At 49.4% G+C, this 12,581-nt stretch overlaps 6 protein-coding genes across 9 annotated transcripts in view; 3 read left to right on the top strand and 3 right to left on the bottom strand.

The window, feature by feature from the left end:
- The window catches only part of LOC112350315, a 4,857-nt gene extending 1,561 nt beyond the window's left edge, over positions 1-3,296 (bottom strand). The window contains exon 1 of the mRNA XM_024686283.1: positions 2,936-3,296. Coding sequence (XP_024542051.1) covers positions 2,936-3,274 — 339 coding nt within the window. The 5' untranslated portion in view covers positions 3,275-3,296. The remainder of the gene's footprint in view (positions 1-2,935) is intronic.
- LOC9647249 (signal recognition particle receptor subunit beta) lies at positions 355-4,686 on the top strand. Of its 2 annotated transcripts, none has more exons than XM_024686285.1 (6): positions 355-476; positions 544-632; positions 3,849-3,935; positions 3,999-4,147; positions 4,205-4,336; positions 4,404-4,686. In XM_024686285.1, exons 1-6 carry the CDS (start codon positions 383-385, stop codon positions 4,591-4,593), a joined length of 741 nt encoding a protein of 246 aa, XP_024542053.1. In that variant the 5' UTR covers positions 355-382; the 3' UTR covers positions 4,594-4,686. The 2 variants fall into 2 exon arrangements, with proteins under 2 accessions (XP_024542053.1, XP_002981409.1); XM_002981363.2 differs by lacking the exons at positions 355-476; positions 544-632 and adding exons at positions 3,516-3,630; positions 3,698-3,786.
- Positions 644-1,903, bottom strand: LOC112350316. Its single transcript, XM_024686286.1, has 2 exons — positions 1,181-1,903; positions 644-1,113 (listed from the first exon to the last, which is right to left on the bottom strand). Exon 2 carries the CDS (start codon positions 1,072-1,074, stop codon positions 658-660), a length of 417 nt encoding a protein of 138 aa, XP_024542054.1. The 5' UTR covers positions 1,075-1,113; positions 1,181-1,903; the 3' UTR covers positions 644-657.
- LOC9647566 (calcium-dependent protein kinase 16) lies at positions 4,591-7,384 on the bottom strand. 2 transcript variants are annotated; one of them, XM_002981253.2, is made up of 11 exons: positions 6,716-7,383; positions 6,471-6,643; positions 6,300-6,411; positions 6,162-6,240; positions 5,936-6,105; positions 5,755-5,881; positions 5,573-5,688; positions 5,408-5,515; positions 5,276-5,338; positions 5,025-5,198; positions 4,591-4,949 (listed from the first exon to the last, which is right to left on the bottom strand). In XM_002981253.2, exons 1-11 carry the CDS (start codon positions 6,980-6,982, stop codon positions 4,824-4,826), a joined length of 1,515 nt encoding a protein of 504 aa, XP_002981299.1. In that variant the 5' UTR covers positions 6,983-7,383; the 3' UTR covers positions 4,591-4,823. The 2 variants fall into 2 exon arrangements, with proteins under 2 accessions (XP_002981299.1, XP_024542052.1); XM_024686284.1 differs by having other exon boundaries at positions 4,591-5,198; positions 6,716-7,384.
- Positions 7,385-7,720: 336 nt separating this feature from the next.
- LOC9647248 (LRR receptor-like serine/threonine-protein kinase FEI 2) lies at positions 7,721-10,620 on the top strand. Of its 2 annotated transcripts, none has more exons than XM_024686281.1 (13): positions 7,721-8,029; positions 8,084-8,174; positions 8,236-8,374; positions 8,439-8,510; positions 8,566-8,637; positions 8,716-8,787; positions 8,848-8,919; positions 8,967-9,038; positions 9,091-9,176; positions 9,238-9,405; positions 9,463-9,795; positions 9,847-10,101; positions 10,160-10,620. In XM_024686281.1, exons 1-13 carry the CDS (start codon positions 8,009-8,011, stop codon positions 10,513-10,515), a joined length of 1,809 nt encoding a protein of 602 aa, XP_024542049.1. In that variant the 5' UTR covers positions 7,721-8,008; the 3' UTR covers positions 10,516-10,620. The 2 variants fall into 2 exon arrangements, with proteins under 2 accessions (XP_024542049.1, XP_024542048.1); XM_024686280.1 differs by having other exon boundaries at positions 9,091-9,179.
- A 226-nt stretch (positions 10,621-10,846) lies between these two features.
- Positions 10,847-12,379, top strand: LOC112350338 (protein NRT1/ PTR FAMILY 8.1-like). Its single transcript, XM_024686315.1, has one exon. The coding sequence runs from the start codon at positions 10,847-10,849 to the stop codon at positions 12,377-12,379; it is 1,533 nt and encodes a 510-aa protein (XP_024542083.1).
- Positions 12,380-12,581: the final 202 nt, after the last annotated feature.

Raw genomic sequence — 12,581 nt, 5'->3', positions numbered from 1 at the left:
TCATGCTCAAGATGGCGCTGAAGCATGAGAGATCCGCAAGGTTGCCCTTGTGAACTGAGATTGAAGCTCTCGCTTGGAGATCAACCATGGTCAATATGATCGCCAAGATAGTGGCTAGTGACACAAACTTTTGCTTCTTTGCCATGATAGTGAATCATACAAGATGCAAGAAGGATTTGAGGTACTGCTTCTGGATTTATACATCCAATCTCAAGGGAAAGACGTGTATTATGTGGGACCATATCAAAGAGATGGTGAGTCAAAATGGGACACCAACGATCATACATGGCAACTGGAAGGCGGCTGAAGACTTTGAATACCGAGAATATTCCAAATGGCGTTTTAGCATATTCCTTTCTGGGCCACGTCGGATAGACTAGCTATGGCGCAGGTGGAGCTGCGGCGTTTCTCTGCGGACACGGCACTCTACACTACTGCGGCGGTGTTTCTTGTCACGCTCTTGCTTCTTGTCTCGGGTATGCTGCGATCTTGCCAAGAATTTCTTTTGTGAATCCGAAAGAACTCTTTACTCGGTTTGATCAGTGCTGGTGGCGTCGCTCAGGCGGAAGAAGCGCAACACGATCGTGATTCTGGGGCTTAGTGGATCTGGAAAGACTGCGCTCTTCTACCAGGTAAATTCTCCTTCGAAACTATTTTCTAGACGATTATAGACTTGTTCTGGTGGTTTTCACAGCTTCGTGATGCATCCCGGCCAGAACGGTAACCACCTCTCTCCTTACAGATTGCCACAAAAGCCGGATGCAGAAGATGAGGTGATGAATGGCCAACAGCCGAGCCACTGAAGGTGATGTACACCGCTGCTGTAGCTCCAACACGATGAAGCTCCTGCAATGCTGATGCCCTACCTTTAAGTGCCTCTCCAACACGCTCCTTGGTCTCTAAAAGAAATCGAGTCTTCCCCACTCCAGCAAGGCCCTCCAAAGTGACGAAGAGTGCCTGCTCTCTGCTAATCCCGCTAGATGCGAAAGTTGTGAAGGTCGTCAATCGTCTCTGCAAGCTTTTGCACGAGGCCGTCTCGACCTCTGAACGGAAGCGTGAAGTCGCAAACCACATCCGAGAAGGGCACCAAATTCGGTAGCCCCTCCTGAGGCACTTGGGGCATTGTATCATAAGATAGTCAGGAAAGAAGGCAAACAGACCAGCACAAACAAACCCTTACCTACAGCTCATGTTGCAAACGCCCTTATATCAGCTAGATCCCCTGGCACGGCGCTGACCGCTCTTCCCCTTTTGATTAACGTTGCCTCCTCCAATCCCACTTCATCTGGCGGATGGATATGCATATGGCGCGGCGGGAAAGCCATCACAATTACGTTACCCTAATGAGAAATCAATTTTTTAGGGAAGATAATCAGATCTGAAGAGAGAAAAATCAATTTTGAAGTCATAAAAATACAGCCATGGCACAGCGGCACAATCTGAGAAATTATAATTAGTACTGCCCAGCAAATGTAGTGGCCTTTGGATGAAAATGCATTCGTTTTTCTGAAGTCAAAAGGTCTAGTTCAACAGTCGTACCAGCGTTCAGCACAGTAGCAAATACCACATTCAGTTGGTGGTTAGCAGATTCCACAGCAGTTGTAGAAGCCGTTTAAAGAATTTGGAGAGGGTAGGAGCTTGAAGAATATTTTACAAGTTAGATTTCGATGTTACGCATTTTGCCTCGTGCATGAATGCCTACGTGTTAAGGATTGTCTTTGGCGAGCCAGTGATTTAACAGATGTCACCATGCTCGTCCCAGGCATGGCGTTCATCTTTGCAAGCCTCTTCTCGAGTTGCCGCTGCTCCACGGAACCCATCTCAATGGCTCGCAGGTCATCAAGTCTCTCGTCATTGCTTTCGTCGGCGTCGTGGCGTTCAGGCTCCAGCTCAGCCAAGAGTTTGAGCATCCTCCTCACGTAAACACTTGCTTGCACCTGTAAAACGTCATCCAGGCGATGACAGGAACAAGCACGGCGGTGGAACACCACACAAGCAAGAGGCTGTCCGATCTGTAACTTGATTCCCCCTTGACCACTACCAAAACTTGGAGGCCACGGTTCGTGATTGGAACCTGGTCTGCAAGCAATCCCCAGGTCCTCAGTCTCTCCTGCCTCTGGATCTCGGATGGGGTCACGGTGATGATCGCCGAGTACGAGCCGAGAGCGAGCACGGAGTTACTGACACACAGAACGGCCGTTTTCCAGCCCTGTGATCTCACCAAGTTTCGGAAGAACGTGAGCTGGAAGTTGATGAAAGGCTGCGCCGCAGCTACGACCGCGATGAATGCGCCGGGGAGCGCGACCGCGGCCACCCAGAAATCGGTGCCGGGATGCTCGAGATCTAGCGCCGAGCTCTGTGCTTGGATGTAAGAATTCTTGACTTGAGACATAAAAGAGCCCAGGATTTCTACCAGTGTCGTCGTGGTTCGCAAGTCGAAGGACAACGAGGAATCCAAAGATGATCCGGTGGTGTTGTCATCGATCCCCAGCAAACACAAGCGCCTGTTTGGTCGAGTGATGTTTGTCACCCTCTCGTTGAGCCTGAATCCCGCGGCTTCCGGGGCTGTTTTCACGTCGAAGCTCTGCAGATCAAGACCTCCCAATAATTCCTGGTTGCTCCTGTCATGCGCTGGATGAAGTTCCAAGCCTTTGCAGAGATCGAGCTTGGCGTCGAGGCTTCTCAGATTCATTCCACTCAAACTCTCCTTGCTCATGCTCCAATTCTCGAGGGTCAGCACTTTGGACGCGACCGAGTTCGCCAGGATCCCGCCGTCCTGCTCTTCCCACAAGCTGAAAAACCCCAACTTGCTTGGGGAAGAACCAGGGATCGCTTGGAGCACCACGGGTGTGAACTTGACGCAGCTTGGAGCCTCATCCAGGCAGAGGAATCCCAAAGCCCACATCGTGATCTCCATGCTTCCCAGCTTATTGATCTTGGAGACCGAGTGGAATTCCATGAGGGAAGCGTTCCTGGTGGACAGGAGTCCCCCTTTCTCGCGGATCTCCGCTGTGAGATTGCTCTGGCCAGTGAAGTTGGAGACCATGTACCCCAGGAAGGCCTGGTCGCTGCTGGATTGCAAGTACTGGAGGAACTGCCACCAGTTGGATTTGTGCGAGGCGTCGCCATTCATGCTCAAGATGGCGGTGAAGCATGAGAGATCCGCAAGGTTGCCCTTGTGAACTGAGATTGAAGCTCTCGCTTGGAGATCAACCATGGTCAATATGATCGCCAAGATAGTAGCTAGTGACACAAACTTTTGCTTCTTTGCCATGATAATGAATCATACAAGATGCAAGCAAGATTGAGGTACTGCTTCTGGATTTATACATCCAATCTCAAGGGAAAGACGCGTATTAAAGACGTGTATTAAGTGGGACCATATCAAAGAGATGGTGAGTCAAAATGGGACACCAACGATCATACATGGCAACTGGCTGAAGACTTTGAATACAGAGAATATTCCAAATGGCGTTTTAGCATATTCCTGTCTCGGCCACGTCGGATAGACTAGGGTTTTCTTTCTCCTTCCAGCTATGGCGCAGGTGGAGCTGCGGCGTTTCTCTGCGGACACGGCACTCTACACTACTGCGGCGGTGTTTCTTGTCACACTCTTGCTTCTTGTCTCGGGTATGCTGCGATCTTGCCAAAAATTTCTTTTGTGAATCCGAAAGAACTCTTTACTCGGTTTGATCAGTGCTGGTGGCGTCGCTCAGGCGGAAGAAGCGCAACACGATCGTGATTCTGGGGCTTAGTGGATCTGGAAAGACTGCGCTCTTCTACCAGGTAAATTCTCCTTCGAAACTTTTTTCTAGACGATTATAGACTTGTTCTGGTGGTTTTCACAGCTTCGTGATTCATCGCTCTACGAAGGAACTGTTACATCAATGGTGCCAAACGAAGACACTTTCCTTCTCCACTCGGAGATTTCCAAGGTAGAAATTCTAGCAAGAACTTGCAAAACCTAAGCTTTCCTTCTTCTCTTCTTTCCTTTTCAGAGTGGAAAGATCAAACCAGTTCACGTTGTTGATCTGCCGGGACATCCTAAGCTAAGGCCGCTTCTTGATGACTATCTTCCAAAAGCTCAAGGTATTCTCTTCATGGTTGACGCTCTAGACTTTGTTCCAAATGTCCGATCCACTGCCGAGTAAGTAACTTGTGACACACTCCTAGTCGATAAAAACTTCTCCTTTTTCTCGTGTAGATATCTCTACGAGGTACTTTCCAAGCCACTGGTTGTGAAGCGAAAACTCCCGGTGCTGATTGTGTGTAACAAGTGTGACAAAGTCACGGCTCACTCGGTCGATTTCATCCGGAAGCAATTGGAAAAGGAGCTGTAAGTTCTAAAAAACTTCATTCCAAGTCAAGTTTATCTTAGATTCTCTTCGTTTCCCAAATTCCAGGGACAAGCTGCGAGTAACCCGGACAACACTCGAAGGCTCCGACGTTGCGGCCGAAATCAAGCCGGGCATCGATGGCGAGCCATTCAAGTTCTCTCACTGCGTTAACAAAGTTACCATGGTCGAAACTTCCGTGATCACCGGCAAGGTTGGCGAGGTCCAAACTTTTATCCGAGAGCAAGTAAAACCATGACAAGAAAAACTCGGCTTTATTTTTCTTGTTCCACTGTTTCTCTTTGTAACCAGCGAAAGTTTTACATGGGAAAAATGGTCCCCGTTCTTTGTACAATTTGACAAAAAAGTAAAAACCTTTGGTTTGTACACCAGCTTTGTTGCTGCTGCGAGTAGCGTGGGCCTGTCCCTCAGTCTATACACTACCCAAAAAGAATGCGGCCAAGGAAAGGATTCTTCCTGACCTTACTGTTAGTTTCGTGATCCCAAACTTGCTTGCCGGAGTAGCTTTTGGAACTCGGCCAAGCTGATCCTCCCGTCTCCATCGATATCTCCCTCCTCCAAGAGCGTGCCAAGCGACCCTTTCAACCCCGTGTACTGCAAGCCAAGTTTCGGGTTGAGAGATTCGTCGATTGTCGACGGACCAAAGTCGTGGTTCTTCGCGGAACATACCTGCTTGAGTTCTTCTGACGTAATGTAGCCGTCTCCGTCGACGTCGAGCTGGTCAAACGCGGCCTTGGAACGCTTCTGCCACTTATCGGAGCCCATATCCTCCAGCTGATGAACGTGCAGCGTTGCTGCCACGAACTCTTCGAAATCGACAAGGCCGTCGCAGTTACAGTCCATCTGTAGCAAAACAAAACCAGCGCCGGGTCAATTTCAATACAAAAACATTCTCTCAACGCGGGTCTTGTGCTACTCACAGCTTGTAGGATCTCCATGACCATTGATTCTTTCAGGTCCCAGGGACGGTCTTTGGCTAGAGCCTAGTCAAGAAAGTCACGATTCGAATTGGTCCTCGCCACACCAGAAAGAAAGCGAAAAAGAAAACATACCTGTTTCATCTCCTCTAGTGATATACTCCCGCTTTTATCGGCATCGATAGCGTCGAATTGGTCACGCAAAGCTGCTATGTCCTCTGGATCGAGTGTAGTAGCCAGAGCCTGGAGAGCAAGCATCAAAATGACGTCCAGAAAGAACAACGCGTTCGATTAACTTACACGAAAGGCAAGTTGCTTCAGCCGGCTGTATTTCACAAACTCCCTCATGTTCGAAAGTACAGAGATGTCCAGCGGGATTTCCAGAGCGTCGCCTCCTTCACGTACCCAAGGATGAGCTGTAAGGCGCACAAGAATCCAAATGAGAAAACCATCCAACGCAAACGGACCGAGAAACTACTTACATAAAGCCTGCGCAGCAGTTAATCTGGCACGGGGATCTTTCACAAGGAGCTTCCTTACAAAATCTTTGGCACTTGAGCCAATGGATGGCCATGGCCTTTCTCGAAGATCAGGTTTTCTTTTCAGCACCTGGAGTTGAGAAGAATAAAACGTTATCGTAGCTAGAAGCGAAAGGTTGCGTACCTCATTGAAGATTCCAGCTTCCGTCTTGTCCCAGAAAGGTCGCCGTCCACATAGCAATATGTATGTGATGACACCTACACTCCAAACATCGGACTCTGGCCCAGACTTTCTTTTCAGTACTTCGGGTGCTACATAGTACGCGCTTCCAACAACATCATGGAATCTCTTTCCTGTGAGACAAGGTGGAGAACAGCTGAATTGATGTAGAGCAATGCGTGGTGCTTACCAGGCCTGATAAAGTCCGATAAGCCAAAATCTACGGCTCTGAGAAGAGAGTCGTCTTGCTGGGACTTGAACAAGAAGTTCTGGAAAAAAGTTAAGTGTTTTCTCGATCAATCTCTCGACGCATGGCAGAATTGCTTACCTCTGGCTTTAAATCACGATGGACGACACCGTTTAAGTGGCAGCGAGCAACAACTCTCAGCATTTGCCTGACAATAACCGCCGCGTCTTTTTCCGTGTATCTCCCTTCCTTCCTGTCGATCAGAAACGCAGGAATAAGCCCAAGCAGAAAAACAGCAACTCGAGAGCTTACTTTGCTAGAATTCGATCGAGAAGCTCTCCACCTTCGCACAGCTCCATGACGATGTAGACGAACTCATCGTCCTCGAAAGCAGCATGGAACTGGACCACATTCTCGTGGCCTGACAAAGCGTCCAGTATCTTCACTTCCCTCTTCACATCCTCGATGGAAATCGGTAGTAGCATCTGCGACAACGAGATTGGCGATCAACATGCAATCAAACCAAGCGATCGAGGCACACACACACACACACACACCTTCTTCTTCTCGATTCGTTTGACAGCCACTTTGTCTCCAGTCATGAGCTCCACCGCCGAGTAAGTGTACCCGAATTGACCGTGCCCGAGAAGCTTTCCGATCCTATACTTGCTCTTAAAGTCCCTGCCATACCCAAAATTTGTGCGTAGCCCAAGAGGGATTGCGTTGTTCTTCCTGTTGTGCCCAGCCGGTCTCACTCGCGATTTCGCATTTCCAGTAGCTGGATCCTGTTTTCGCCGCTTGGGCACCGAGAAGCAAACTCCCATGTTCCCGATCAAAGCCCGATGCCTCTCTTTTTCCAAACGATGGATGGATCTTCTCCACGGCTACCCTGACTCCAAAACGATCCAGCAATAAAAGAGAGGGATCCCTCCCGCTAACGAAACAATCTCGTTGACCTTCCAACCGCCGATTCCTCAGGGCGGCTCATCCACCGATGACGCGGAATGTAGGCGGTGATGCCGCACGCCGTCTTGGAGGAAGCCTCGAGGAAGCTGCGCGAGCTTAGAACACGATCCTTCCGGAACACGAAAACTTCAAGAAATCCCTAGAAATGCTCTCGATCGAGAGGAGCCTCTCTATCGATGCGCTGCGATGCGATGAAATGTGGCGGGGCGGCGGAAGGAGCTGCTGGATCGAGGACGCGCGCTCCAAAATTTCCTAAAATTAAAGCACGGAAGAAATGCAACCCCAGTGGCGAGGATGGGTACACGTGGACGGCACGTGATTGGGCACGTGTTTTAGCTGTCTAGATTGATGCCTGGAATCGAGCCTGAAACCTCTCCCCGTTAGTGGAATTTTTCCTCCACTCACAGCACGCCACCGTGTCCGAAGACTGCAACAACGAACACGTGATTTGTGATTTGTCCGTTCCACGTCATGTCCACGGTGTTAACTATGCGTAATAAGGCGAGGTAAAAATATATGAGATTGGGAGCTTCTGTCGTTGTCGTTGCCCAACGTATCTATTTCTCCCTTTCGACCGACTTTGCGAGATTATTCTTAGAATAATCTCTCCCAATGATCTCCTCCTTTTTACCTCGCATTTACTTTTTCAAACCCTCTGTCTCGATCGATTTTGTTGCGCCGGAGTAGTAAAAAAGCTGCGCGATTTACCAGGAGCTCGCGCATCGTATCGCATCGCAGCGTCAATTCGACCATTTCACTTTCCTTCGCTTCGATTTCTTCTTCTTTCGCGCATTGAACCGATCGATTGATTCTTTGTTTGCAGAATAGCTGGAGCGATCGTCTATTCTTTGATCGTCTAGAATGCGCATTGCCTCGCAATCGCCATGACTCGCAGAGAGATTTTGGTGAGACCTTCTAGCATTTCTACTCTAGCATCACCATGACTCCCATTTGGGCAGATAGAAGATAGGGTAATATCGCGCGTCTTGGCGGCGCTTTTCACCGCGCTGTGGATCCATTCCAGTGCCGTGGGAGCTCTTTCGCCTGACGGTATGATGAGAGTATCGGTTCACAGGCCATAGCGCCATCGATGGTCGTGGATGATTCGCAGGGCAAGCATTGCTAGCGTTCAAGGCGAGCCTCAACGATTCGGCGGGCGCGCTGCTGCTCGACTGGATTGAGAGCGATTCACACCCTTGCCGATGGACTGGAGTTTCGTGCCATCCTCAAACCACCAAGGTCAAGAGCCTGTGAGTGAGACTCTCTCGTTTCCTCAAGTTCTTTCTTTTGTTAATTTTTTTTTCCTTTCGGTAGAAACCTTCCATACCGGCGACTTGTTGGAACCATCTCTCCGGAGCTTGGGAAACTCGACAGACTAGCTCGACTGTGAGTTCTATTCTCCAAAGAAGAGAATGTAGGAGTAACTGCTGATGTTTTCTAGAGCTCTTCACCACAACAGTTTCTATGGTACCATTCCTTCCGAGCTTGGTAATTGTACACGGTTAAGAGCCATGTAAGTTCTTCCGTTTGCTTTCTCTATCCATTGTTTTTACCAAGTCTCGTCTGTCCATGGTTTTACGGCCTCGGGTAGATACTTGAAGAACAATTACCTCGGTGGAACAATCCCCAAGGAGTTTGGAAAGCTCGCAAGTCTACGAATTCTGTAAGCTAATCGAGTTTGCAACCTGTTTAATGTTGGTACGAGTTGGATTCTCATTTGTAGAGATGTTTCGAGCAACTCTCTGACTGGATCAGTGCCTGACGTTCTCGGTGATCTAAAGCAACTTGTCTTCTTGTGAGTTTCTTCAACTTGTTTTTCATGAGCTAATACGTTTGTGGCAGAAACGTGTCCACAAACGCCCTTATCGGGGAGATTCCTAGTAACGGAGTGCTCTCTAATTTCTCGCAGCACTCGTAAGTTTTCGGAGTGTTGCAGCTTCGACGCACTAATCGTTTCGTGCAACAGATTTCTTGACAACTTGGGATTATGCGGTGCTCAAGTCAACACAACTTGCCGGAGTTTTCTCGCGCCAGCTCTAACTCCTGGCGATGGTGGTGAGCTTTTGACATGCCAGTCGTTGCTGACTGATTTCTATTTGCATCCAAACTGTAGTGGCTACTCCTCGAAGGAAAACCGCCAATTACTCAAATGGACTATGGATAAGCGCCCTTGGAACGGTGGCAATCTCGTTGTTCCTCGTTCTCCTGTGTTTCTGGGGAGTTTTTCTCTACAACAAGTTTGGAAGTAAACAGCACCTTGCTCAAGTAACGTCAGCCTCAAGTGAGTCCCATATTTTCTCTTAGAAAGAAGTCTAAACCACTTTTTTGGTCTAAACAGGTGCCAAGCTCGTGCTGTTTCATGGAGATCTTCCTTACACCTCGGCAGACATCGTAAAGAAGATCAACTTGCTGGGAGAGAACGACATTATCGGTTGTGGAGGATTTGGAACGGTATACAAGCTTGTGATGGACGACGGCAATATGTTCGCTGTCAAGAGGATTGCGAAAGGTGGATTCGGCTCCGAGCGCTTGTTCGAAAGAGAGCTAGAAATCCTGGGAAGCATCAAGCACAGGAACCTCGTCAACTTGAGAGGATACTGTAATTCCGGCTCCGCGAGGCTGCTCATCTACGACTTCTTATCACACGGAAGCTTGGACGATCTCCTACATGGTAATCATTCTTTGAGAGCAGTAGCAAGTGCTAATCTCCTTTTCCTTGCAGAACGAGAGCCACACAAGCCATCCTTAAACTGGAACCACCGGATGAAAGCCGCGATTGGATCCGCGAGAGGCATATCATACTTGCACCACGACTGCTCTCCCCGGATCGTCCACCGAGACATCAAATCGAGCAACATCCTTCTCGACTCCAACTTCGAGCCGCACGTCTCGGACTTCGGCCTCGCCAAGCTCCTCAACGAGAACCAGTCTCACATGACAACGATCGTCGCAGGAACTTTTGGCTACCTCGCACCAGGTAACTCAAGAACACGAAGAACTCGCGCTTATGTTCTAAAGCTTTTTTTCCATTCTAGAGTACATGCAAAGTGGACGAGTGACCGAGAAGAGCGATGTTTACAGCTTTGGAGTGGTGCTTTTGGAGCTGCTCAGTGGCAAGAGACCCACAGACCCCGGATTCGTGGCCAAGGGGCTCAACGTTGTGGGATGGGTGAACGCGCTCATCAAGGAGAACAAGCAAAAGGAGATATTTGATAGCAAATGCGAGGGTGGCTCGCGAGAGAGCATGGAGTGCGTCCTCCAAATCGCGGCAATGTGTATAGCTCCACTTCCAGACGATCGCCCTACCATGGACAACGTTGTCAAGATGCTGGAATCTGAGATGATGCTCTCTCCCTCTCCAAGTGATTTCTACGAGTCCAGCTCCGAGTAAGTTACCCCACGCCATCGTGTAAATTTATGTGACTTACTATTCATCAAGTTACCATTGGAAAGATTCTTTTAGAAGGATGCGAATAAATTTTCTTCTTGTAACAAAGCGTAGAACGAGCATGATCAGAGATGAGAATGTTTGCCTGGTTGGGCATCTCAATTATAGCACAATGGTAGGGCCTTTTAAAATTTATAATGAAAAGATACAGATCCTTTGGCGGGATCCTCCAGGCCATCACCAAGATATTGATTAAAGCGCTGAGAAACTGTCCAGCAAAGCCTTGCGATCAAAGTAAGTAGCGCAGATCTTCCAAGCGCTCCATCAGTCGTCCATGGGTCCCCATGGCGACGAAGACGAAGAGAAGTCTCTCAGAGATCCTCTGCTACTCCCGGACGAACAAGAGGAGAAGCTCGTCCAGGACGGGAGCTTGGATTTCTATGGATCTCCAGCGGTGGCTTCCAAAACAGGGGGGTCTCGCCTCTCCACTGCGCTGGCCTTGCTCGTTTTCATGCTCTGCTGCTCGCTCTCGCTCTATGGCGTCTCGTACAATTTGGTCCTCTTCATGGTCTCCAAGCTCGGCCTCTCCAACGCGGCGGCCGCCACCCAAGTTAGCATCTGGAATGGCGTCCATGACTTGTCCCCGCTACTCGTCGCTTACATCTCCGACTCTCACTTGGGAAGATTCAAGGCAACTCTGGCCAGTTCTTTGATCTATTGCTTCGGATTGTCTTTCCTCTCACTCTCGGTCCTGCTCGTCGAGAAGGAAGTTCACGCAACATGGCTGTTCTTCGTGGCTCTCTATGTGATTGCTCTGGGGAAAGGATTTGTAGCTCCGCTACTGGCATTTGGGGCCGACCAATTTGATGGGAAAGATTCGGTCGAGGCCGCGAGGACGAGCTCGTACTTCAACTGGTACTACTTTAGCTCCTCCATGGGTCTTCTCCTGGCACTGGTGGGAGTGGTGTACATCGAAGATAGGCTTGGTTTTAGCAGCGCTCTCTTCGTTTGCACGGCGGCGATTCTTTGCGGGATCACGGTTTTCTCCAGTAACGCCAAGTTCTATCGATATGCTTCCAGCTTGACTGGAAACCCATTCGCGAGGCTCTTGCAGCGTGGATCTCACAAGGGTGATCACTCCGACTTGGAGGGAATTCTCCTGGTGTGGCTCGGATCGATGGTGTACGAGGCAATGCGAGCGCAAACTTTCTCGCTCTTCGTCGAGCAGGCCGCGCTCATGGACATAAAAGTTGGCGGCTTTCGCGTCCCGCCGGCATCGCTCAACTCGTTCGATCCAATCAGCGTTTTGGTGTGGATGGTCGTCTACGATCGAGTCCTGGTCCCGGTGATGCGTCGAGCTACAGGACACTCGCGCGGTTTTACGTTCTTCCAGAGGATGGGAGCAGGGCTTGTGGTGATGACCGGGGCTATGGCGTGCGCGGCTGTGCTGGAAGCAAGACGTCTCGCGAATTTCCACGACGAGCGCAACCAGATTAACGTTTTGTGGCAAATCCCCCAGTTCGCGCTTGTCGGCGGCTCCAAGGTTTTCTACTACGTGGGATTGATCGAGTTTCTCTATGACCAAGCTCCCGAGAACTTGAGAACTCTGAGCGCGGCCATGGCGTTCCTCTCAGCTTCGGTGGGGAGTTTTCTTTCCGGATTTCTGGTGGGCATCACGTCGAGCATCACTGGAGAGCAAGGATGGATCCCGCGAGATCTCAACAATGGGCATTTGGATTACTTCTTTTGGCTGCTCGTCACGCTGGGCGTCGCAAACTGGCTCTTCTTCTTGGCCTCGTCCCGCAGATACAAGTTTAAAGAGTACATCCCAGAATCTGACTTCCACGATATTGTTGGAAGGATGTAAGCATGTGGACCAAGTCAGCAAGAATTTATCTCACATAAAAATGAGAACTCCTCGAGGAAACCATAGAAACCAAGGCTAATCTTGCTTCTTAGTTAACAAACATGTAACAAATTATTTTATTTGCTAGCTCGTAGAAGGTATCATGTTTGAAAAGAAGCAGCACGTTATGTTTGCACATTCATATGAACTTTTCCTAATCACA

This window comes from Selaginella moellendorffii, unplaced genomic scaffold, assembly GCF_000143415.4.
Source record: "Selaginella moellendorffii unplaced genomic scaffold, v1.0 SELMOscaffold_48, whole genome shotgun sequence".
Lineage (NCBI taxonomy): Eukaryota > Viridiplantae > Streptophyta > Lycopodiopsida > Selaginellales > Selaginellaceae > Selaginella > Selaginella moellendorffii.
Note: the sequence above shows the minus strand (reverse complement) of the source record. Positions and strands in the feature narration are given on the sequence as shown.

Bases quoted from the DNA above. Each gene is read 5' to 3' on its own strand.
- LOC112350338 (XM_024686315.1), top strand. From the start codon at position 10,847: ATGGGTCCCCATGGCGACGAAGACGAAGAGAAGTCTCTCAGAGATCCT.
- LOC112350316 (XM_024686286.1), bottom strand. From the start codon at position 1,074: ATGTGGTTTGCGACTTCACGCTTCCGTTCAGAGGTCGAGACGGCCTCG.
- LOC9647566 (XM_024686284.1), bottom strand. From the start codon at position 6,982: ATGGGAGTTTGCTTCTCGGTGCCCAAGCGGCGAAAACAGGATCCAGCT. The intron at 6,412-6,470 runs GTAAGCTCTCGA...TCTGATCGACAG, and splicing joins CTCGATCGAATTCTAGCAAA to GAAGGAAGGGAGATACACGG. The intron at 6,241-6,299 runs GTAAGCAATTCT...ACTTTTTTCCAG, and splicing joins ATCGTGATTTAAAGCCAGAG to AACTTCTTGTTCAAGTCCCA.
- LOC9647248 (XM_024686280.1), top strand. From the start codon at position 8,009: ATGACTCGCAGAGAGATTTTG. The intron at 8,511-8,565 runs GTGAGTTCTATT...GATGTTTTCTAG, and splicing joins CTCGACAGACTAGCTCGACT to AGCTCTTCACCACAACAGTT. The intron at 8,788-8,847 runs GTAAGCTAATCG...TCTCATTTGTAG, and splicing joins CTCGCAAGTCTACGAATTCT to AGATGTTTCGAGCAACTCTC.
- LOC9647249 (XM_024686285.1), top strand. From the start codon at position 383: ATGGCGCAGGTGGAGCTGCGGCGTTTCTCTGCGGACACGGCACTCTAC. The intron at 4,148-4,204 runs GTAAGTAACTTG...TTTCTCGTGTAG, and splicing joins AATGTCCGATCCACTGCCGA to ATATCTCTACGAGGTACTTT. The intron at 4,337-4,403 runs GTAAGTTCTAAA...CCCAAATTCCAG, and splicing joins AAGCAATTGGAAAAGGAGCT to GGACAAGCTGCGAGTAACCC.